The sequence below is a fragment of the Sceloporus occidentalis genome, unplaced genomic scaffold (genome assembly GCF_023333645.1).
Source record: "Sceloporus occidentalis isolate IW3139 unplaced genomic scaffold, rSceOcc1.0.p SCAF_45, whole genome shotgun sequence".
NCBI lineage: Eukaryota > Metazoa > Chordata > Lepidosauria > Squamata > Phrynosomatidae > Sceloporus > Sceloporus occidentalis.
In genome coordinates, this window is record NW_028317025.1 from 6,703,570 (window position 1) to 6,729,057 (window position 25,488).

Sequence of the window (25,488 nt, forward strand, 5' to 3'; positions counted from 1 at the left end):
GGCCCTGCCACATCAACACCCACACACACACACCAGGACAGGCTCTGCCACACCGACACCCAAACACACACACACACACACACACACACACCAGGACAGGCTCTGCCACACAGACAGCCAAACACACACACACACACCAGGACAGGCTCTGCCACACTGACACCCACATCCAAAATGCTTTCCACACTGGTTTGCTGTTTGTTTGTTTTTTTTCCCTTTGTGTATTGATGCCCCAGCCAGCCCCCCTTTGGTTTTAATGTATTTCCCCCCACACCCTTGGGTATTGCCCCATGTGGATTTTTGCCCCCAGCCAGCCCCCTTTGTGCATTATGCCCCAACACCCTTGTGTATTGATTTATGTGATGTCCCCAGCCAGCCTCCCTCCCTTGTGTATTGATGCCCCCCTTTGCATTGTTAATAACTGACCCATGTATATTGAACCCAACCACCCTTTTGTGTACTTATACCCCCTAGCCACCCCCATTTTGTATTTAATTGTTGTCCCAATGCAGTCCCCCCCTTTGAATATGGCTCCCCAACTTTTTTATCTTTTTAATACTTTTTGCTGCCATCCTTAACTGCTGCTGTCCTCCAACGTGCTCTTTTACCTGTCACGAGGAACTGTTCCGTGTGACTCCGCCCCCTTGAGCCACCCATCACATTGACGATGTGGCGTGCCGCTCAAGGGGGCGGAGTCACACGGAGCAGGACACTGGGCGGCACTGTGCAGGCACGCTGGCCGCTTAATGATTTTAAAGCAGCCAGCGTGTCTAACCGCCGCTTCAAGAGTCACAGCCACATCGGCTGCAATGGCATCTCTGTGTTCCGGCCAGTTCGGCCGGCCCACTGCGGATGCTGCAGGCATTAAAGCCAGCCCTGAGGCTCCGCGCCTATTAAAAAAAAAGAAAAAAAAAAAAAAGACGGCGTTTCAATTGAGGGGGCACACGGGGGGGCACAGCAGACGCCACTGCCTTCAATGTCTCGCTCAGTGTATAGTGGTGGTAATTACGCTGTACCATATCTGTTTAGTAAATGTTATTTATTTAAATTAATTTATTTTTCCAGATTTCTATCTTTTCCAGTTGACATACAGTTAAAAATTTGTGAAATAAATATTCTTGCAACGCCCCTGGGCCTTACAATATAGTTATTGTAACCAAAAGCTCAAGGAGAAATAACCAATTGTATGTATAAAAGGTTGCCAACCTACCAAACAAAAATAGATATAAATGAATGTGCACGTAAACTTAGTTCCAGCAGGTGTTTTGGGTCTTGTTAAATGTGCTAAAGTTTGCTGGAAGCTGACATTGATTATAGAACACCTACAACGGTTATGTATTCTTTTTTCAATAAAGATTTAAAACTCTTAATATTCATGTGTTTAGATCAATGTCAACTTTGGAAGGTCTGGTTGCCATAGCACTAAGCCTGCAAATTGTTAGTACTGTATTTACACATTCTCCCACTCATCATTGTATCTTTCTTTCCCTACAGATGGCTTCAGCTACAGACTCTCGTTATGGGCAGAAAGAATCATCTGACCAGAACTTTGATTATATGTTCAAGATCTTAATTATTGGGAACAGCAGCGTGGGCAAAACCTCCTTTCTCTTCCGATATGCGGATGACTCCTTCACCCCAGCATTTGTCAGCACAGTAGGAATAGATTTCAAAGTAAAAACCATTTACAGGAATGACAAAAGAATCAAACTGCAGATATGGGTAAGGTTGCAATTTATCTGCTGAACCTGCTCATTACACATAACCTTATCAGTGCAGTTTTTATTAATGAACTGCCCTATGTACAATGTATTGTTTATATTTATTTTTCCAAAGCTTATTTCTAGGTGCTACTTGTGTCCCTGGAAAAATACATATTTTGTAATATGAAAATACTTAATATACTATCTCTGTTTAAGCCTTATTAGTGAGGCTCAATTTGAAGTACATATAAATGTGCACATCCCCTGCTTGTATTTCTCTTAAACAGATTTTTATAAAATCTTCAAGAGTGATCAGAGTCTAGGCATTTTACAATAATGTGCTAGGTACAGTATAGTATGTTAACCCAGTGGACTAGTTAGATCCCTGTGTACTTTATTATTTCTTATTCTCTCTGTATACCAGTTTATCTATTGTGTATCTTTTTGTTCTTTTGCCATTCTAAGTTCATTTAGAAAGCTTTCATTACATCTATTTCTTCCTAATTCATTTTTGAAGTATTAAATGACAACTCCTCCCTGACTGCCCCTATTGGAACCAGGAAGTGTAGACTGAAAGCAGGGGCGTAACTAGAAGCCTCAGGGCCCTGGGCCCTACCCCCCTTTGTAGGTCACTTACCGTGCAGTCCTGCGGTGGGGGCGGGAGGTCTCTGTCTCGCTGCTCTGCCGCGGTGCGCGCGGCTGAGCGCCGGCATATGACATATGCCGGTGCTCAGTGTGAAGCGCCGGTACCCGAGACAGACGCCTCACGCTCCCACCACTGCAGTCGGGGTAACGCTGAGGCAGGCGGCGGCAGGGAGCAGAGGAAACAGAAGGGCGCCGAGCGGTTGCTGAAAACGACTGCTCGGCACCCCTTGGGGCCCCCCTGACGGGCAGAACTCCAGGGCCCGGTCGCAGTCGCGACCCCGGTAGTTCCGCCACTGACTGAAAGCATACTTGAGTACACTTCCTATATATGTCTTGATGTTGAGCTCCCATTAAAATGCCGATCACATGTATCGTAAACATTGATATTTAATTACCATTAGGGCTGCAACTAACTAACTATTTTCATAATCGATTAGTTGGCCGATTATTTTTTCCATTAACCCCTTGATGACAATTGACGGTCCGGGCACGTCACCGGAAAACAAACGGTTAACAACAATTGACGTGCCAGGACCGTCATGACTTTAAACAGGTGCAGAAAGCGATCTACGTTCGCTTTCTGCACCCAAACGGTGTTGCTGTAATGCCTCGACCTCGAGGCATTCAGCAACACACGATCGGCACTAGGGGCCATGTCTGCCCCCCCCCCCGGGGCATTCAGCAACACACGATCGGCACTAGGGGCCATGTCTGCCCCCCCCCGGGGCGTCAACATCCGCCATACGATCACCTCCTAAACTTAAATGGTGTCGCTGGAATGCCTCGATCAGGAGGCATTCACCGACGCCAAACACTTACCCCAGGACGGGCTGTGACCGCTCCGGAGAGCGGTCACAGCTGCACGCAATCTTCACCATCCGCCAGATGGCGGCGGCCAGGGAAAAAAAATAATAAAGATGAAAAAGTTCGCTAGAAGGTCTCTAGACCCTCTAGAGAACTCTGGTTCCACTTGCAGGTTGAATACAGGTACTGCATTCAGCCATGCAAGTCAGTGGAGCCCAGCTTTCTAATCAGAGTGTGATTAGTAAAAATAAATTAAAAAATAAAATAAAATTAATAATAATTAGAAAAAAATAGTTTAAAAAAACCCAGTAAAATGTAAAAATAATTTCCCTCAGGGGAACCTTCAAATTGAAAAAAAATGTTAAAAAAAAATGTAAAAAAGGCAAAACAAAATTTAAAAAAATGCACACGTCCCAAATGTGGCCTTTTAGTTCCCCCCCAAAATAACAAACCCATGCATGTGGGGTATCACTGTACTCAGGAGATGTTGCTGAACACATATTGGCGTGCTGTGTGACAGCGGCATATACCAGGAGCTGTAAATTCATACATAAAGTAGGTGTGTGGGGGAAAAATACACACAAAAAAATACTACTGCAACTTTGAAAAAATGCTGGTGGTAAAATGTGTGCATGCAAATACCATGGGGTGTCTAGTTTTCAAAAATATATGGTTTTATTGGGCACACTGAAATGGCCCAGCTCAAAGATGTACCAAATAGGGCATGGGCAGTGGATCCCCAAATGCCAAAGTTCAACTTTGAAAAATGCGCATGCCCCAAATGTGGCCCTCCCCCCCCCCAAACAGCCAGGCAAAATCATTCATGTGAGGTATCGCTGTACTCAGGAGATGTTGCTGAACACATATTGGGGTGTTTTATGATAGAGACATATACCAGAACCTGTTTATTCATACCTGAAGTAAAATGTGTGTGAAAAAACAAATGCAAAAAAATGACTACCACAAAGTTTGACAAAGACTGGTGGTAGATATGGTGCATGGAAAGAGTTAAAATACTAGCATTTGGAATACCCTGGGGTGTCTAGTTTTCAAAAATATATGATTTGATGGGGTAAATTGCATTGGCCAGCTTCAAAGATACCCGAAATGGCACATGGGGGGAAGAATTACCAGATTTGGAAAAAATGGCTTTGAAATAGCAAAACGCTACCTGTACTCATTGCCCCATAACGTGTAGAAAAAAGCAAAAAAACATAAAAACATTGGGTATTTCTAAACTCAGGACAAATAGTAGAATTTATTTAGCAAGTTTTTTCATTACCTTTTTAAAGATGAGTAAAAGATTTTTCAACTAAAAGTTAGAAAGTCATTTTTTTCTAAATTTTTCACCATATTTTATACTTTTTTAATAGTAAATAATATGATACAATCAAAACAATGCCATCTAGAAAGCCCTTCTTGTCCTGAAAAAAACAATATATAACTTGTGTGGGTTCAGTAAACGGGAAAGAAGAAAATTACAGCTAAACACGAGCAGCACAGAAATGTTAAAACGGCCATTGTCCCAAAGGGTACAAAAAGTAAAATCAGCCTTTGTCACGAAGGGATTAATCGGATAAAAAAATTGTACATTTTTCATTTATTTAAAATAATAAAGTAACATAGGATGTAAAAAACAAACGGCAGAATAAAAAAACTTTGGAAAAAATGCATTTCTTGTTTTTATTTCCCATCCTGCCCCCCCCCCCAGTTATGCACATTTGAGCCCAGGCTTGCCACACTGCCTCCCAGATATGCCACATACCCCGAGATATGCCACTCTGCTTCCCACATATGCCTTATATACCCTATATGCCTTATACCCCCAGATACATCACTCCATCTTCCCCAGGTATGCCGTATACCCCCCTGATATCCCATAGTCCACTCATATATTTGCAGACTCGTTCACAGATGCAATACTTTTATAGATAAATACAGCATTAATCTTCAGTGCCCCCAGGATTTAGATTCCCCTCAGTTTGCCCCCCTTTACCTCTAACTGCACCTTAAGTTAACCTTATTTAATTAATTAAATTAACCCTCAGTCCTCAGCATTAAATTAACCCTGAAGAGAAGACCTCATCAACCACAACTGCCCCTTAATTAACCCTGAAGACCCCATCAACCACAACCGCCCCTAAATTAACCCTAAACACCCCATTAACTATAACCGCCCCTAAATTAACCCTAAACACCCCATTAACCACACCTACCCCTAAACTAACCCTAAACACCCCATCAACCACGACTGCCCCTAAATTAACCCTGAAGACCCCATCAACCACAATTAACCCTAAACACCCCACTAACTATAACTGGTCCTAAATTAACCCTAAACACCCCACTAACTATAACTGCCCCTAACTTTCAGTAGCCCAAATATTAATTTTATACTCACCAGTTAGATGAGTTCTTCAGCCATTAGGATGGTATCGGAAAAGGGGCGGGGCCAATCGGCACCTTGGCCCCACCCCTTTATGGCTCCCTGTCCCTCCCTGCAGTCACTTTTGATAGGCCCCACCCCTTTCTCTCTGTCCCTCCTTGCAGACTGCAGGGAGGGACTGGAAGAAGGAAGTGTGTGGGCCAATCGGCAGTGACTGCAGGGAGGAACTGTAGGTAGGAGCTGCTGCAACTAATCGATAATGAAATTCGTTGTCAACAATTTTCATTATTGATTTTATCTATTAGTTGTTGCAGCCTTAATTACCATTCATGTGTTTGACTTGTAGTGCCTTGTTTTTTTCTCATTGTGCAATTATGATTCTTCCAGTTGCTAGTGTAAGTGTTATTGCTAAAAACAGAGTAGTTCAGGTACTACCGTATATTAGGCATTATTGAATTTGATTGGTATTGACTGCATGTGCTAGAGTTGTGGACCTTATCATGGCTATGTGGCAGCTGTTGTAATATTATATCGGCTCAATTTGTATAAGTGAATTAGAACTACAAATGGAGTTTGTTTTTAGATTAATTTTAATTCTTTTTTCAAATCAGTGTAATCTAATGAATATACTTTTGGTATTTTTTCCATTTGTACTACTGGAAAAAGTGTGAATAAATGTTTTGGGCTTGTTTTTTTTTTCCCCTTAATATTTCACCAAAATCACTTTGTTTTGTATCAACATAACGTCAACATAATGTCATATTATTTTGAGGATCTGATTAAGAATGTCCATGTGCAAATCAATCCACATAAGACATCTAGTGAAAATCATGGCGTTTAGAATTCTTTCCACAGAGTACAAATGGATTTGGGCTCCATACAGTCTAGTTGTAGTCGGGTTTTGTGTGACTATGTAGACACTAAATCCCTTCTTCTTACAGACAAATCCATTAATCCCATGGAACCATTCAATGGTTAAAAGTTATAACCCTTCCACTATTTCAGGACTTGTGATATACATTACCACGTTAGCCACTATATATAAAAGTCCAGGGGCAGACTAGTATAGATACTACTGTCACTATTCCCGTTGGAGGAGGGCTTGGAGGTTTCATCACTGCCTTTTTTCTACTAGGCATTGCAAAATTCAAGTCACTGCTGTAAAATCTCCAGGGTTCTGGCTCCAGGCACCAGTTCCTCCTGCAGGCACAGCAGGTCCAAGTGCTGTTTCAAGCATTGAAGGTTTTGCTACTGGGATGCACAAGACGTTAGCCTGCAATTGCATGATAATTTTATTGTTGGTCACAACCCGATCAACTTGAAGTTGGTTTAGAGGGATACCGCAGTCTTTAATCTGCTCCAGAGCAGCAAAGGTAATATGGTTCTTGTAAGTGAATTGAGCGAGACCACAGATGATGCTTTTGGCACTTGTTCTCCAGTAAGGTGCATAAAATACTAACAATGCAGGAAAAGAGTAGCAGCCATAGGATGTCCCTGCATGAGCAGCAGAATTTTCCACTTCTTCTGTAGTCTTCATAATACCAAGGTTATCTCTAAACCAGCGAGCTACAGCTCCTGCTATAGCCACAGAACCTTCAAGTGCATTGGAAGCAGGTTTGTCTCGACCAAGCTTGCACCCCACAGTTGTCAGAAGGCTATATTCAGATAGGCTTTAAACCTGTGTTGCACAGCAAGATACAATCTGTACCATATTGGTTTTTAGATTGCCCATCTTGGAAACACATGTTGTCCAGCTAAGGCAGCAGATTGATCTCCCAAACACACGGATATCGGTACTCCAGTCAATGCTTTGAATTTCATAAGTCTGTAGATTTCAGGGAAACTCCTCACTTTGGGAAGCAAGTCCATTGGTATGTGAAAAAAACTGCTACAGTTCTGTGTGGCTTTATTACTGGTGATGTCAATGGTGAGCTGGGTACGCTTCTTACATGTCTTCTCCACACATTCATAAACAGACTGCAAAATCTAATAAGTAATTCTGCTGTTTTCGTATTGAAAACCAGAAACTGCGTGGATCCTATGCCCTGATCTATAGCTCCTACTTAGGGTCCCAGTATCAATATGTTTGACACGGCCATACTGGTTGCAGTTTTTAGAGATGAGCAGCTTCATCTCTGTGTTATGAAAAAAAATGTTGTCCTGGAAAAAATGGTTCTGTAGCTTAAATGCACTGGTTAAAATGCATTCTTCTTTGGTGAGGCTGTGTGGGGAACTAAATTGTCTCTTTAAGGTTACTTCCCGAAAGTATGGTCACATATATATTATGCGATCTGTAAAATAATTCAGCCTATGACATTCACACTACTTTTTCTGATTACTTGTTAACATGGTGTTGAGGGCACAGGGGGCAGGGCAGTAACATATTTTGCCTAGAGTGGCAGGTTCATCAGTCCCTCTGCCACCAAAGCGGGGGCACATTGTTTGCTTGGATGATCAGACTCCCTTGTCTTCCACTGCTCAACGGGTTGATTACAAGAGAGATACCTGGCTTCCCCAACCAGTACTGTGGAGGACTGTACTAAGCTGGTGCATTCTCCATAGCCTTCTGTGCCCAGGTACCGCATGTACTTAGAGGTCATAATATGGTGCTTTACCCATTAAGGATCAGGTCTAGGAATTAGTTGCAAGTACCTTACTTGCCTGATTATAAGACAATTCGATTATAAGATGACCCCCCAAAATTTAAATATTATTTAGGGATAAAAAAGAATACCCTATAGGAAAATAAGTTTTACTAGTTAATGCTAATTCACATATAAACTATTTTTTCATGTTTAAACAAAAAAATGATTGAGAAAAAAGCATTTGTTTTTATTTCCTTTTGTTTGCCAACCTGCCCTCCCCCCAATTTACCAATGCATCCCCAGACTGAGTAAGACTGAGCACCGGAAGGTCATAGAAGCCCTAGCGGAAGGGCATGGCGCAGGCGTTCACCGGCTGCCAGAGAGGAGGATCCAGGTCCCCTGCAGCGCTGCGGGGATCTGGATCTTAGTCTTATAGTCAGACCTCTATTTGAGGTCGGATTATAAAATGACCTTGAATATAAGACGAGGGGTATTTTTCCAGATCATTTGCAACGTCTTAGTATATTAATAATAATCCACCAATAAAAAAACATAACCTCAGCCATTTTCTGGTTGGGGTGGAATTACAGCTCCTTAGATTAAGGTTTTTTTATTATGGTGAAATACTGGATGGAGTATATGCGTGTGTGGAGAGGACAGCTCGTGTAGATATCATTTTCTGGCTACGGTGCACTTATGTCGTACAATTTAACAGTAGCTCTATTCTCTCATGCCCACGATATATGCATTCGTCAGCATTCCACTCACTTTTTGGCTACTTTCCCTCATTTCCTCCTATATCTTATGCCTTTGCCCTCTTACTATGGCCTATGGTCAGCCAGAATGTACCTCAATCCTTACTACTTTCTAGTTGCTTACTACTTGCTCTGCAAATACTGACGTATATACTGTGGCTATAAGGCAGGGCTTATCACCACTAGTGATGTATTCAGGTTGTACGCTGCCCTAAATCTGACCCCTCGCCTAGAGGCTACTGTCCTCTGTAAGTACTGTGATATAATCGGTGGATCAAGCTCAGATGAACACCAACAGAATTGTGTACTCCCACCTTAGAAAAAAAACACACAGATGCATAAAAGTTCTAGGCAACGTGTCCTGTATTACAAGCAACAATGTGTTTTTGTACACAGTCATGTTTTTTTATTGATTTATTTTTATTTCACTTTACCTATTTCTTTGAAACAAAATACTTAACCACCCTACCTTTTGTCAACCTCACAGCTTTGGTGGCTATATAGTGCAAATGAATTGCATGATTTGGTGTGTATTGGCTCTTGTATCTACTGGATACAGAGTAGAGTTTTGGTTTAAAAACGTTATTTAAAAGTGACACACATCTAAAACTGTAGGTGAAACATGGTCTCTGGCAGATTACTACTTATTAGACCACTTTTCTTTTTTTTGGCAGTCAGTGCAAAACTTTTCTTCATACTGTATTTATTTTCCTAAAACGTACTAAACTGGGAACGGTTGCATTACTATAACCCTGTCTAATTTGTTTTTTTTTGTGTGACACTGACAAGATCCAAGGCTTTTAAATGTTACTGCTGAAAATCGGCTATAGAGATTTATCTGTTCCGTGGCTCCTAAGACGTCCAGCCGTACCTTTTTAAAGTATATAAATGTCAAGGGTTATATTACTTATGGATTAATACATTTGACAGAGATGGCTATAGGATGGCTATAGGAAATCGGCAATATCAACGTGCAGTTGTATGAATACAGTGGCTACAGGGAGCTCTTATGCACAAAGGGCTTGTGCATCAGCACTGGTGTCCCAATGAAATGATAATAGAAATTGAATTTTTACTATATCAAACTATACAACACAAGAGTATTTACTGATCTCATTACTATAGTTTGGTTTTGGAGAAAGGACTACGTGATTTCACTCTATATAGGACCAGCCTGGGAAGTAATACTGCATGTTGTGTTCCATCTTGATAAATAAAATATTCCTGCAGTTAAATCTGCCCGTTTGAAGCTGAATTAAGAAGCAGCTTGATTGTGGGAGGTTCTTTGATCCATTGGCCAATTTAATTGGCAGATTTAGATGATATATTTTTTGTCCTTAAGAACACACGCTGAAAAATATCCCACCAGTAGATTTTTTTAGCTGTTGCTTCTTCATACATCTTGACAGCAGCTGTCATGTAAGGTCTGTTGCAGATCCCCACACATTGAGGAAAGGATAAAAATGTGGATGGTGGAAATACATAAGAATATACGGTATCTCACAAAAGTGAGTACACCCCCACACATTTTTGTAAATATGTTATATCTTTTCATGTGACAACACTGAAGAAATTACACTCTGCTACAATGTAAAGTAGTGTACAGCCTGTATAACAGTGTACATTTGCTGTCCCCTCAAAATAACTCAACACACATGAGTACACCCCTAAGTGGAAATGTCCAAATTTGGCCCAAAGTGTCTATTTTGTGTGGCCACCATTATTTTCTAGCACTGCCTTAACCCTTTTGGGCATGGAGTTCAACGGAGCTTCACAGGTTGCCACTGGAGTTCTCTTCCACTCCATGACGACACCACAGAGCTGGTGGATGTTAGAGACCTCGCGCTCCCCCACTTTCCACTTGAAGATGCCCCACAGATGCTCAATAGGGTTAAGGTCTGGAGATATGCTTGGCCAGTCCCTCACCTTTACCCTCAGCTTCTTTAGCAAGGCAGTGGTCGTCTTGGAGGTGTGTTTGGGGTCGTTGCCATGTTGGAATACTGGCCTGCGGCCCAGTCTCTGAAGGGAGGGAATCATGCTCTGCTTCAGTATGTCACAGTACATGTTGGCATTCATGGTTCCCTCAATGAACTGTAGCTCCCTGGTGCCGGGATCACTCATGCAGGCCCAGACCATGACACTCCCACCACCATACTTTACTGTAGGCAAAACACACTTGTCTGTGTACTCCTCACCTGGTTGCCGCCACACGTCTGACACCATCTGAACCAAATAAGTTTATCTTGGTCTCATCGGACCACAGGACATGGTTCCAGTAATCCATGTCCTTAGTCTGCTTGTCTTCAGCAAACTGTTTGCTGGCTTTCTTGTGCATCATCTTTAGAAGAGGCTTCCTTCTGGGACGACAGCCATGCAGACCAATGTGATGCAGTGTGTGGCGTACGGTCTGAGCACTGACAGTCTGACCCCCCACCCCTTCAACCTCTGCAGCAATGGTGATAGCACTCCTATCTCTATTTCCCAAAGACAACCTCTGGATTTGATGCTGAGCACGTGCACTCAACTTCTTTGGTCGACCAAGGCGGAGCCTGTTCTGAGTGGAACCTGTCCTGTGAAACCGCTGTACAGTCATCCCCACCACGCTGCAGCTCAGTTTCAGGGTCTTGGCAATCTTCTTATACCCCAGGCCTTCTTTATGTAGCGCAACAATTCTTTTTTTCAGATCCTCAGAGTTTTTTGCCATGTGGTGCCATGTTGAACTTCCAGTAACCAGTATGAGAGAGTGTGAGAGAGAGAAATAACACCAAATTTAACTGCTCCCCATTCACACCTGGGACCTTATAACAATAACGAGTCACATGACACCGGGAGGGGAAATGGCTAATTGGGCCCAATTTGGGCATTTCCACTTAGGGCTGTACTCACTTTTGTTGCCAAGGTTTAGATATTAATGGCTGTGTGTTATTTTGAGGGGACATCACATCCACACTGTTATACAGGCTGTACACTCAGTACTTTACATTGTAGCAGAGATATAAAAGATATAATAAAATATTTACAAAAATGTGAGTGTACTCCCTTTTGTGAGATACTGTATATGGACCTATTTGTTAAGGGCAAAGTTGGTTTAAGTTTGTAGCAGAGTGGAATAAGTGGGTCAAACCTGCACAATATGTGCATGTTAAAAATATGAAGCATCTCAAACTATAATGTGTCAATTTGTATGAATCCCCAAAAAGGAGGAGGGACCCGCACTAAAACAATCAAAAGTGGGACCTTTTTGCTTGGTCTTCATTTGAAATTTTGTTGATTTTCACTCTTGCTCATGCTTTTTATGTTCCCATTAACTCCCTCTAAATGTGTCCCTACCTTCTCTGCCAACTGCTTGCAAGTCCATGTCTCTTTACTGCGCAGCTCCGCTCACTCTCTTGCATCTTCTTTTTCTTCTCTTTCTTCCGTCACTGCTCATTGGGGCTTCGTCTGCTTTTTCGTGGACGTGGCTTCTCTGTGAATGAATGGAGCCTCTGGAAACACCATCTCCCCAATTGGCAGAATGGTGGAGAGGCTGTTCCTGTGGCTCTGCCCCTTGGTGGCGCTGCATGGCAACGAGACGGGGACAGGGACATTCACACAGAGAGAGAGAGAGAGAGAGAGTGTTAGAGTGAAAGGACATGAATGAATGTGGTAGAACGTGTGAAAGACTATGATAGAATGAGTTATGATGAATTTTGTTTCCAAAGGTAAAATGCCCTCTGACTTTTTTATCTGAACTGAATGGGCAGGAAACTAAAGTCTAATGGAGAGTAGTAACTAAGAAATCAGTAGGGCCTTTAATCATTCTTGTAACTTTGGAGATTGATTAGAAACTATTGTTAATAAAACATCTCCAAACTTTATCTTGCAGAAAATCCTACATACTTTACTATAGCGTTAGCAGTATAACTAGCATCGCTGTATATGTTTTTGCATATGAATATCAACATTGACTGTTTAATTAAAAAAATGGACATTGCTAATGAATTCTCTAATTTCTAAAGCAATTAGCATTGTTTATTCCCAGTGATATAGGTAAGTTAATGTTAACAGCTTTCTTCCTAAAAACATGAACGTTTTATACACCAGTTTTGCAGTTAGAGGGTTGAGTGCAACAAACACATATTAGGGTCTACGATCTTTTTAGTGCTCTGTGTGGAACTGGATTACAGTGTTTGTTATAACCCAAGGTTTATTTTTTGTTCAAGGCTCTTGCATGACTGTGGCACTGTAATAATGTTTTGCTTTAGATTGATAAGAAAGATATATCTGTCATCTTGGAAAATAATGTAATTCTGCAGCATATCTGTGGTCTTCTGAAAGATTTATGCAATCTTATCTTCACAACGGTGTTCTGTGTATACAAGAATAGTTATATGGAACAGCTATATAGAAGCACAAGAAGCCAGTTTATTGTATAATCCACATCAGCAGTCGGTAACAGAAGCATACATCCCAAAATCCCTACAAGCAAAATCCTAGCTCATCTGAGCTCTTACTAACGTAGATGTCCCTTACTAATTGGGGTCTAGTCTAAACAGAACGCAGACCTCGCCAACCTTTTAGACTGTCACTTTGTTGCATAGCAATCCTTGCTGCTTCCAGCCCTCAAACAAAACTCCCCTCTTCTGTCCACCAGGCAAGGTTTTATTGCAGTCACTGCAGCTGCTCAAAAAGGTTTCATGAAGCTCCAGATGCACAGTGATTGTGCTGATGTTGTTTCTAAAGGCAGTTTTGAACTCTGTAATGAATGACAAGATTTTTACATGGTACACGCTTCAGCACTCAGGAAGCCCTCTCTGTGAGCATGTGTGGTCTACCACTTTCTGGCTGAGCTGGTCTTACTCCTAGATGCTTCTACTTCACAATAATAACCAGGGCAGATCTATCAGAGCAGAAATTTCCTAAACTGACATGTGGCTGGCAGTGCCACATTTTAAAGTTACTGAGGTCTTCAATATGACCCATGCCACATCAAATGTTTGTCTTAGGCATGTCATCTCCAATGTGCTTGATTTTATACACCTTAGCAATGGGTATTGCTGAAACACCTAAACTCATTAATTAGGATGGGTGTCCACATACTTTTAGTCATAGTGTATCTAGATGTTTATTTTTAAGGAAGAGATTTTTCTCTGGGTGTAGTCCAGTTCTCGATAACATTGGGCACCAGGTCGCCATGATCTCTAGAAACCAATTCCTGGGGCCCAGGGTTTTGCAGGACAAGGGTAAAAACTGCCAGGGTTGCAATTGTGAATCTGGCACCCTATGCTTTCCTGCATGTTAAATAACCTCGCTGGGCGCCTCACTGCACCCCCTTCACCATGCCTTCACAGGAAAGTGCCGGATTCAAGAAGGCCGAAGATGTGTGGCAGGTCTCCTTTGTCAAGGCCGAAACGTTGCTATTGTTTGTTCTTGCTTACTAAAGTGTCCTAGACACTGGAAGCTGTTTGGAGCGCTGGGATTCCTTTTCTTTGTCTGTATACATACTAAGTTGTGTCTTCCATGTGATGATGTAAACTTCATATATGTTCAGTAAGACACTGATTCTGATACAGATTTACATACAATATCTATTGCGGGCTGTCGGGTAAAGAAAGTTAAATGTATAGTTAAAGGAAGAGATGTTTTGGTGCAACTGCTGGATTGAGATACATTTTGCTATATATTAATTTATTTTAAGAGAGTTTGTTCTTCCATATTTAAAATAAAAAGAGGCTGTCATTTGGCAGAGAACTGTTTTGACTCTCTCCATTAGTTATCAATTATTTCACATTAGTCATTAACTTATAGAAGAGTGAAGTGCTGCAAAAATTGGTGTCTTAACTGTGAATAAGGTATCTGAAATGGTAAAGCCACTGCATCTGGTAGGTAATATAAAACGTCATGCCTTGGTATCACCTTTAGTTTACTATCTTCACTAGATAGAGCATAGGTCTTTTAAGTTAGTGATCATACAAAACACAATTTACAAGTATGTCCTGTTTTCTTTTGAATGGATGTTTTTGCAGGACACTGCAGGCCAGGAGAGGTACAGGACAATCACCACAGCATACTATAGGGGAGCAATGGGATTTATCCTGATGTATGATATTACCAATGAAGAGTCTTTCAATGCGGTCCAGGATTGGTGAGTTCTCAAACAGCCTTAATAACGTACTTTTTCCCACTAATATAGTGACTAATTCATGGCTCCGGTCTCTGAGACTTTAAGGCACAATGATGACATTATCCAGTTACTAATTAAGAAGTCTCTCTGCACCCTTAGGTTATTGCTAACCTAGAACCTCACCGAGAAAAGAAAAAACCTATTCGACTTGATGTTGGGCAGCACGGATTAAGTTAGATAAGATCGGGAGTCTGCCCTCTTGACACAACCTGCTTCACATATACTATTTAGGACCCACAGTGTTGGCATCTTCTGTAAACTTTTTTTTAAATTATCATGTACCAGGTTAAGCATAGAACCGAGGGAGATATGAGACAGCACCACAGAATCAAGCAAATATTTATCCATGATTTAATGTATCCAAACCCAAATGGGCCTTCTCTCTACAAATAAATTTATAATCGGGGGCATAACTAGAAACCATGGGGCCCTGGTGCAACAATTCCCCCCTGACCCCCTAACTGGTCTGGGCCATCATTGCCCCCACGCAACTGGTCTGTGTCTTCTTTGCCCCCCCCCTTCCAACATACAACATATGTAAACACACTCATACTCACTAACACACCTCACCCCACTTACACATGCAATTACACATCGATGCTTACACAAACACACAATTACACATCCATGCTTACCCCCCCCAATTACACATCCATGCTTACCCCCACAAACACACACACAATTACACATCCATGCTTACCCCAACACACAATTACACATCCTTGCCTACCCCCTCGCAGACACACACACAATTACACATCCATGCTTACACACACAATTACACATGCATGCTTACAGACGTACACACAATTACACATGCATGCTTACACACACAATTACGCATCCATGCTTACACGCGCACACACACATACAATTATACATCCATGCTTACACGCTTACACACACAAGTACACATCCATGCTTGCACACATACACCCATCCATTCTTGGACACATATATACACAGATACATTATATATATATATATAGACATACATCCCACCTCCCTCCCTCCCCCACTTACCTCTTGCCGTTCCTGCAGCTTGCTGTGCGAGCAGCCTTGGTTTCACTGCAGGGTCATGTGACGTTGCGTGATCCCTGATACGCTCCTGTCTCCCAGTGCCGATTCAAATGGGGTAGTAACATCAGTGTTTATAATTATTACAGTCACAGGGTAAGGCGGTTAAAAAGATATTTGCCCCAGGTATGTTGATGTGAATTCAATCAAAATGATACCAACATACCTGCATACCTTCCAGCACTGGAGGTCTACCTCTCCCTGTGAGGAGTGGAGGTGAAATAGGATTGTAGGGGCACAAACTGGTTGGGAAGTGGATGGAGCCACTAAGTCCCAACATGGCATCAGACTCCTAGTGCTTCCAGCCATTCCAGTTAAAGGCCGATAATTTTTTTTGGGATATTCAGATTGTCTTGTAAAAGATTAAATATTACCAGTAGTCTTATTTATTGAAAATATTAACCAGCTGTTGAAGTGTTGAAAATAATATCCTGAAGTTTTTTTGTAGGGACAATAGCACTAAGAATATTGTCCATCTATGCAGTTTTGATAAGAAAGTATTTTGTAATAAACTTCCTAGGTCAACTCAGATCAAGACATATTCCTGGGACAATGCTCAGGTTTTACTTGTTGGGAACAAATGTGACATGGAAGATGAGAGAGTGGTTTCTTCTGAACGTGGGAGACAACTAGCAGAGCACTTAGGTAAGGTAACGTGTGTGGGTTGTACTAGGATAGCGCCCTGTGCTTTCTTTGGTAAATGGGGATATTCTAGGCAGTTGATAAAGAAAACAGAAAAATCACACCAAAAGAAAATTAGGCAAGAATGGTAAACCACACAGAAAAAGTAAATAACGAAAAGCCGAAGTGTACTCACAAGCTAGTGCTGTATTGCACAGTAAGATGACAAAATTATCAATAAAGCTACAGTATCTCACAAAGGTGAGTACACCGCTCACATTTTTGTAAATATTTTATTATATCTTTTCATGTGACGACACTCTGCTACAATAATCACCAAAAACTAACAAACTACCAATAATGGTAGAGGTACGTGCACTGTACGTATATAAACACCAAAACCTATTACAAGGAAAGCACGTAAGGAAAAAAGGTATATACAAAGTAAATCTTTATTAAGCTTCGTGGGGCCCCCTGACGAAGCTCATTGCAGCGAAACGTACGTTGGGGTTCGTACGTTTGGACTTGGCACCATTCATCACCAGGCTTTTTGCTGTTTTCAGCCTTGTTTCTAGGTTGGTTAGTAATTTTTGAGCACCGATGCACCATTGCTGTATGTTATTTCATTTGTTCCTTTTTACTTTATCGCTGTGGTCATCCTTGTGTTTCTTATTTGTGCCTTTATATAGATACGTATCTCCATCCTAGTTCCTGTAGTCCTGTGCCCTTGTTCATATGTACCTTCCTATATGTGTCTTGGTGCCGAGATGCTTTTTTATTATATATATATATTTTTATATGTATTTAAATCATATTGTTTAATAAAGATTTACTTTGTATATACCTTTTTTTTTTCCCCCCTTACGTACTCTGCTACAATGTAAAGTAGTGAGTGTACAGCCTGTATAACCGTGTAAATTTGCAGTTCCCTTAAAAATAACTCAACACACCACCGTTAATGTCAAAACCTTGGCAACACAAGTGAGTTTCACCAGAGTTCCACCGGTTGCCACTGGAGTTCTCTTCCACTCCTCCATGATGACATCACGGAGCTAGTGCATGTTAGAGACCTTGCGCTCCCCCACCTTCCGTTTGAGGATGCCCCACAGATGCACAATAGGGTTTAGGTCTGGAGACATGCTTGGCCAGTTCATCACCTTTACCCTCAGCTTCTTTAGCAAGGCAGTAGTCTTGGAGGTGTGTTTGGGGTCGTTAACATGTTGGAATACTGCCCAGTGGCCCACTCTCCGAAGGGAGGGGGATCATTCTCTGCTTCAGTATGTCACAGTACATGTTGGCATTCATGGTTCCCTCAATGAACTGTAGCTCCCCAGTGCTGGCAGCACTCATGCAGACCCAGACTGTAACACTCCCACCACTATGCTTGACTGTAGGCAAGACACACTTGTCTTTGTACTCCTCACCTGGTTGCCGCCACACACACCTGACACCATCTGAACCAAATAAGTGAATCTTGGTCTCATTGGACCACAGGACATGGTTCCAGTAATCCATGTCTTTAGTCTGCTTGTCTTCAGCAAACTGTTTGCGGGCTTTCTTGTGCATCATCTTTAGAAGAGGCGTCCTTCTGGGTCGACAGCCATGCAGACCAATTTGTGTGCCGCGTAAGGTCTGAGCACTCACAGGCTGCCCCCCACCCCTTCAACTTCTGCAGCAATGCTGGCAGCACTCATACGTCTATTTCCCAAAGACAACCTCTGGATAGGACGCTGAGCATGTGCACTCAACTTCTTTCGTCGACCATGGCGAGGCCTGTTCCGAGTAGAGCCTGCCCTCTGAAACCGCTGTATGGTTTTTCCCACTGTGCTGCAGCTCATTTTCATGGTCTTGGCAATCTTCTTATACCCTAGGCCAACAATTCTTTTTTCAGATCCTCAAATCTTTGCCATGTGGTGCCATGTTGAACTTCCAGTGACCAGTATGAGAGAGAACACCAAATTTAACATACCTGCTCCCCATTCACACCTGAGACCTTGTATCACTGAGTCACATGACACTGGGGAGGGGAAATGGCTAATTGGACCAAATTTGGACATTTCCACTTAAGTGTGTACTCACTTTTGTTGCCAAGGTTTAGACATTAATGGCTGTGTGTTATTTTTAAGAGAACAGCAAATTTACACTGTTATACAGGCTGTACACTCACTACTTTACGTTGTAGCAGAGTGTCATTTCTTCAGCGTTGTCACATGAAAAGATAAAATATTTTCAAAAATGTGAGCGGTGTACTCACTTTTGTGAGCTTAATAACACACTCAAATCCCTCAACATGCAGCCCAATCTCCATCAAGGGGATTTAAGTGTGCCCCTTCTATTGTCTTAGACAGTATAGAAGCATCAACAGGAGCGCTGTTCAGAAGGCTACATATGAGGGAAGCTTAATTCATTTGTACTCAATATTTCCACTCTCTTTTCCTTGTAGTGGTTGTCTGCTGTTATTGGTGGTTTAATAACAGACAGTTCATGACAGAAATTATTATTGCAAAGGATTACCGTAAAACAGGTTTTCATTCCCCTTTTCTTGTACCCAACACCTTTTATCATTCTGTAGGTTTTGAATTCTTTGAAGCCAGTGCCAAAGACAACATCAACGTGAAGCAGACTTTTGAACGTCTGGTGGACATTATCTGCGAAAAAATGTCTGAAAGCTTGGACACCGCTGATCCAGCAGTCACCGGAGCTAAACAAGGACCGCAGCTCACCGACCAGCAGGCCCCACCACATCAGGACTGTGCCTGCTAGACAAAAAACTTCCCTTGTCCACATATGTACACCTTTCCACGCCCATATCCCCTACCTCCTGTAGAGTGGTGACCTTTCCCTCACTAATCTTGAAACCTGCATATCATCCAGATATGGCTCTCTATCTGTTACAACCTTTTAAGTTACAATCTGTGTAGCAAAGACAGGTAAATCTGAGTGGCTGATGGAGAAAAAAATGTCTAAATATATATATATATATATATATATATATATATATATAACATGAATAAGAGTTATAGCACTGAGTGGGTATACCAGAGAAATGATTGGAGAAATTCCATTTCTGACATCTTGTGTTAGGGAAATGGCCTACTTTTAGGTTCTAGGTAATGTGCAAGAAAACCTGTGCAGATAATTACTATCATTGTTACATTGCTGAAAATGCAATATAATGTCTGCAAGTTTAAACATAAATGGTACAAATAACGGTGTCCTAAAAGGCTATGATTCTTACTAGGCTCATTAACACTGCTATGCGGTTATAAGTTAATATTTACTATTGAAGCCTCAAGCCTTGTGCAAAAGCATTGAAAAGGGCTGTGAAGGAATGGATTATGCATGTATTATCTGGTTTGGATATTTAATACCAGGTATTTGTGGTGTGTGTGTGTGTGTGTGTGTGTGTATAAATTATATATAGAGAGATATACAAGTTTCATTTATGGTGTTGTCAGTGACAATTGCTAATGACTATTGTTTCAGTGGCAATAATCGCTAAGTATGATCTTTGAAAACCATTCTAAAATACACAACTCTTACGTAAATTTTTTTCAAACATTTCTACAATCTACCCACCAGAACTCTTGTTAATCTGTCTGCATGAAAATGAATGTTCTATGAATTCACGCAAAATTTCCATGATCAAACACAACCCACATGACTCTTTCACCACTTTTTTGTGTTCAAATTATTTATATATATCTATATTTTATTATACTTTGTTTTCTCGTGTTTGAATCTACAATTTGTATGTGAGATGTTAACATTCTATTTCAATGGAGTGCAGTTCTGAATTCCTGCCACAAGTAGGCAACTGCTTATAGAGGAGCTTTGTGGCCAGTAATCCGTCCTTTTAATGTCTCAGCATTAGGCAGTGATAGAAAATAAAAAATATATAGAATTATAATATTTATTTAATGTATTTAGTCACATAAAATATAGCAAATTGTATGTTAAATATCAAAGGCTTTTCAAAGCTGCATTAACTAGAGTGCTGTGAACTTCCTCTGCAATTTTCTTGATGTAGTTAGATTAAAATAAGTGAAAAGAGGATGTCCTTGTTTTACTAAATGTTTATATAAATTAGCCAGTTCCCCAAAAAAATCTCTAAAGATGCATTTTTTCTGTATGTGTAAAACATTCAAGTTGATGATAGAGAGGAATCGTGTCATATCTAGTCTATTTTCTGACCCGCTTTATCAGATCCATTGCGTCAATATATTTTTATGGCATTATGCAAGCACTACATTTTAAACTACACATCTCAGTATTTCAGTATCTTAAATGGACTTGTTACACTGGCTATAAATAATATAAATGGTGTTTTATGCAAAATTATGTTTTCCTTGTCATTGTTTATTTTAATATATTTATATGAAACCTTACATTGTATGAAGGACCTCAATTAAAGCTGTTTTACCCCTACACAGCTTGTTTATTTTGAAGTTTTTCTTTTCCTTTGGTCACTTACATATTAGTTTAGTTTTCATAAAATGTTATATTTTTAGTGGCTTAGACATTAAACTAGAATTTATCACCAATCATGTTCTAAAACATTAATCAATTCAGATGCACTTGTTATGTCAGATATATATTCCTTTGATTGAAGTGGCTTTTTGATTTCTTAAATCCTACATTTTACAGTCTTATTGATCTATTGATATACGCATGCTAAAAAAATATTTATCAACAAAAAACGTGTAACCACATTTAAACAAAATCTTTCTCTATTACACTGATTGCAAAGAAAAAACCCCACAAGTTTTAACCAGCTTGTTTAATATAGGTAAGATGAAATATATGAAGGCAATATTTCCTGTGTGTGATAATCCTACAACCCATTCCTCTTCATACAAAAGGATGTTTTGAATATGTTATTATACACAAAAATTGCTGGAAGCAGTCCTAAGATATGGCTTAGATGATGTTAAAAATTAAGCTATTAGCTGAAAGTGTTCCAGTATTGATGCGTATGAAGACAGCTGGCTACAAACAGATAAGATAAAATGATCTCTTGTTATGATGCAGCCTGACACCTGGTTTCTCGATCGGATATATCTAAAATTCAAGTAGGGGATCAGTGATAATATGGTTTCATTAGAAATTGAATTTTGAAAAGAAAGAGCTCCTTAATGCTTCCCTGAAGAAAAATAACTTGCATGAAAATTTAAATGGGGTGGGGGAGAGAGGCCAGGCTGCCACTAGGTTACCTGGTCACTCTTCCTCAGGGGCTAAATAACTATTCTTGTTCAACAATAGAACAATTATGATGTTATCCACAAAAAGTCATGTTTAGTTGAGCTCACAAATATATACTTATAAGTCAAGTTTTATTTTTAACCAGAGTAAAAATCTGTCTTTATACAAAACATTGTTAAAAAGAAGATATACAAAAAACCATATGCAGTAATTTCCACCTGTCAAAACAAAACAAAAAAGATTCCTACCTTCAGAAGGTTCCCTTTTAATGGGGGGAAACAAACTATACAATGACATTTGTGAGATCAGTGGACCTGGATAATTCAACACTACCTGTAAATATAACAGATATAATTAAATATTACAGAACACCTATGCGACCACATCTCTTGTATGCCAATACCACAGGAAACTAATAAGATCTTGTCGGGGTGGAAGAGCCCCACCAAGCTATGAAAATATCTCCAGACCGGGAAATGTCCAAGTCCTGATGGACTCCCTTCACTATATTACAAAACCTTTAAGGTGACATTGTCTATATATTTGTGAAGGTGTTGAATTTATTTTTCAGGAGCCGATTAGATAAATACTGCATAAACTTCTCCTGATTTTACACTTTATCTGCCTTTTCTCCCAGAGTTGGTATTGGTACATTTGGACCAGGTGGATTTCATTAACAGCGTGATGTCATAAAACATTCAAGGCCCAGAAATCAAGCTAGCAGCTCTTTTGGTGCTCCACAGACACAGAGGTGGCCTTCAATGTGGCATTCTGGCAATATATGTTCACCACTCTAGGATTTATGGGTTTTGCGCTTAACCTTCAGAGATCCCCTGTATAAGGCACTACTGCACAGATCCTGGTAAATAGCGCTCCCATGGAGCACGTCAACACTTTAACCCTCCTTGTGGTTTGTGCATCCATTTACCAAAAGTAATTGTATATATACAGATGGCATGCCATTTTTCATTGACTAAATCTACATTGCCGTTCCAAATTAATATGTTAGCTAACATAGCCAAAAATATATATGCAACTGCATTATGCCAGCCAAGGTTAGGGTGACTTGGCCGTTCTAAGTCTCTAAATATTAGCAGGCAACTCACCATTAAGGGCGGTGTAGTGGGTGACATGAGTGGGTGTCACCCCCAATCACCTGTAGATAGTTATAGAGAGGAGTCTCAGAGATAGTCCTCATCTCTTCGTAGCAGCCACATTGCAGGTGTAGATGACCTTCAACAAATATCAAATAGTGACCATGCTCCCATCCCCATCGATGCCCTTATATGTGTTATGCAGGCCTAGGCACCACAGGACATTTCAAATATGTTCTAGATCAAAGCACCAATGCTCTGTCACTGATAATGATATGTCTTTACTTTACAACATGTGGTTGTACAGATGAGAAATTGCACCTCGCGGTTTGTGGGGAAGTCGGCTGGCCTGTTTATAAAACATCGGTACATGATCCGGGTGACGCATCAGAAAGACGCGGACGAAATGTGAGAGCTGGTGAAACTGGAAAATTTCCTCCGTAGGAAGCTCATAGCGAGATGTTAGGTGTTGATAAGAGCAGAGTTTATCATTCAGGAGCAGGTCGTCTATCGTGACAATGTCTTTCGAGATCCACCACTGGAATGGGCGGACTTGACACCCAGCGGGGAAATCCCGATTCTGGAAAACCGCGTCAGCCGAGAGCCTTGGCTGGTAAGTGGAAATCTAGATCGTAGGCGGTACTACAGGAGAAGGGAATGCGACAGAGTGGGGCTGGCAGAAATCAGTGATTTGTCGAGAGAAGAGTGCCACATAAGCCACCCCAGGCGAGCTCCGGAGCAGAGATCTGATTCCAGTTGGACCCAATGGACCACTAAAAGAGATAGCAGCATCGCCAGTTATGCAGCAACGTAGTATTCGTAGAGCAGAGGGGCGGAATGAAGATAACAGTAGTTTTCAATCTTAAATAATTTTATTATTTATTTTTTAGCTGTACTATTTTATATTCTAGCTAATCTTTTATTGTATTTGGCTTTTTTATTTTTTATTAAAATCGTTCACCTATATCTTCTTAATGTCTCTCCACTTTTTCTGGTGACGGTCTGGTGGTTGCGCTCAGAGCGCCGTATACATACGGCCATACCACACTGAATGCGCCCGATCTCATTTGATTTCGGAAGCTAAGCAGGTTTGGGGCGTGTTAGTACCTGGATGGGAGACCATATGGGAATACAAGGAGTTGTAGGGCGCTGAGACACTTCTGGATTAGTCAACGTGTTTTATTTTTTGTATATGTATGAATTGTTTGTTATTGTCATGTGACTTTACTAAAAGATGGAGATTCGACCTTATTGGTGTATTTTAGTCATATGACCACATTGAGAGGAGGGGACTATTGCTTATAAGGAAGCATATGGACACTTCAAAACTGAACCACTCTGGATTTGTTGAGTCATAAGGAAGGTGGTCTATGTTATATCTTCAGGCAAGCTGCAAATGAAAGTCCTGATTCATCTCCTGAGGTGGCCGGTTGTCTGGAGAGAGAGGGAGAGAGAGAGAGAGAGAGAGAGAGAGGAGAGCGAGCGAGCAAGAGAGAGAGATAGATAGATATTGGGACCGAGTGATACTGTGCCATTGCTGCTGTGTTTTTATATTTTTAGCTACGAAGAATTAAAAAATATTTTATGATGAGTGCACTACTTACTTGCAATACTGCTAAGTGTCATTTGCATACAGAGTCACACTATTTTTTGTCAAAAATCTTTTTTTCCACTATGTGGATGTGCGCCCCATTTGGAAGAGTTGTGTAGATTATTAAGTGTTGGAGGAACGCTTATTTGGGTGCTGCTGCCTAATTAGGGAAAGTATTATTTATTCATTTAAACCAGCGGTGTGTGTTTTCTTTTCTTGTGTTTTTGAAGATATAAGATGCATAAGTGGTCAGCAGAGAAGGTAGGAAAACACAAAGCGTGAGAGTGAATGAAAATGTGAGAGTGAATGTGGGCCGGCAAATTTCTTCTGAAAACATAGAGCTTTTTGATTCAATTCGTGGGGGTTCTGGCACCTGTAAAAACTTGGTAAATCTGTAATGTTGTAAGAACTCTAAAAGGTGCTCTTCCACCTACAACTTTCCTGAATACTTAAATTAATATGGGCTACAGCGGGAGTTTTGCACCACGTTGGTGGTTGGCGAAGCTAACCCTTATTATAAGGTGATACAGATTATATATCTTGTAATGATTTGGAACTTATGACCAATGCAGTATTTAAAAAACAAAATCAAGATTTCAGAATCGATCTTACAAGGATGATGGCAACAACATAAACACTGGGATTTTTTTTGTCCTCCCACACAATATTCTCAATTTGAGTGTTTAACCGTTACATTAGCACCCCCTGCTGCCTTTCCACTTCATGCAGCAAATTTGTGACAAATGTTTAATGTCTAAATACAGGCTGCCTGTTTTTGGGTAATCTTTTTTTGGAAAAAAAAAATCTTGTCTTATGTTGAAACAAATACAGTATGTATTTGCCTGCAAGATAGTATTAAAAC

At 40.8% G+C, this 25,488-nt stretch overlaps 1 protein-coding gene and 2 pseudogenes across 1 annotated transcript; 2 read left to right on the plus strand and 1 right to left on the minus strand.

The window, feature by feature from the left end:
- Positions 1-1,482: 1,482 nt before the first annotated feature.
- LOC149289525 (ras-related protein Rab-3A) lies at positions 1,483-19,502 on the plus strand. Its single transcript, XM_089490647.1, has 4 exons — positions 1,483-1,722; positions 14,884-15,002; positions 16,639-16,763; positions 19,312-19,502. The coding sequence occupies exons 1-4, from the start codon at positions 1,495-1,497 to the stop codon at positions 19,500-19,502; spliced, it is 663 nt and encodes a 220-aa protein (XP_089346773.1). The 5' UTR covers positions 1,483-1,494.
- Positions 6,686-8,123, minus strand: LOC149289526 (glycerol kinase pseudogene; annotated as a pseudogene).
- Positions 19,503-24,064: 4,562 nt separating the features above from the next.
- LOC149289527 (5S ribosomal RNA) lies at positions 24,065-24,183 on the plus strand (annotated as a pseudogene).
- The last annotated feature ends 1,305 nt before the right edge of the window (positions 24,184-25,488 follow it).

Excerpts from the sequence above, each read along its gene's own strand:
- LOC149289525 (XM_089490647.1), top strand. The coding sequence starts at position 1,495 with ATGGCTTCAGCTACAGACTCTCGTTATGGGCAGAAAGAATCATCTGAC. Across the intron at positions 1,723-14,883 it reads GAATCAAACTGCAGATATGG|GACACTGCAGGCCAGGAGAG; the intron begins GTAAGGTTGCAA and ends ATGTTTTTGCAG. Across the intron at positions 16,764-19,311 it reads ACAACTAGCAGAGCACTTAG|GTTTTGAATTCTTTGAAGCC; the intron begins GTAAGGTAACGT and ends ATCATTCTGTAG.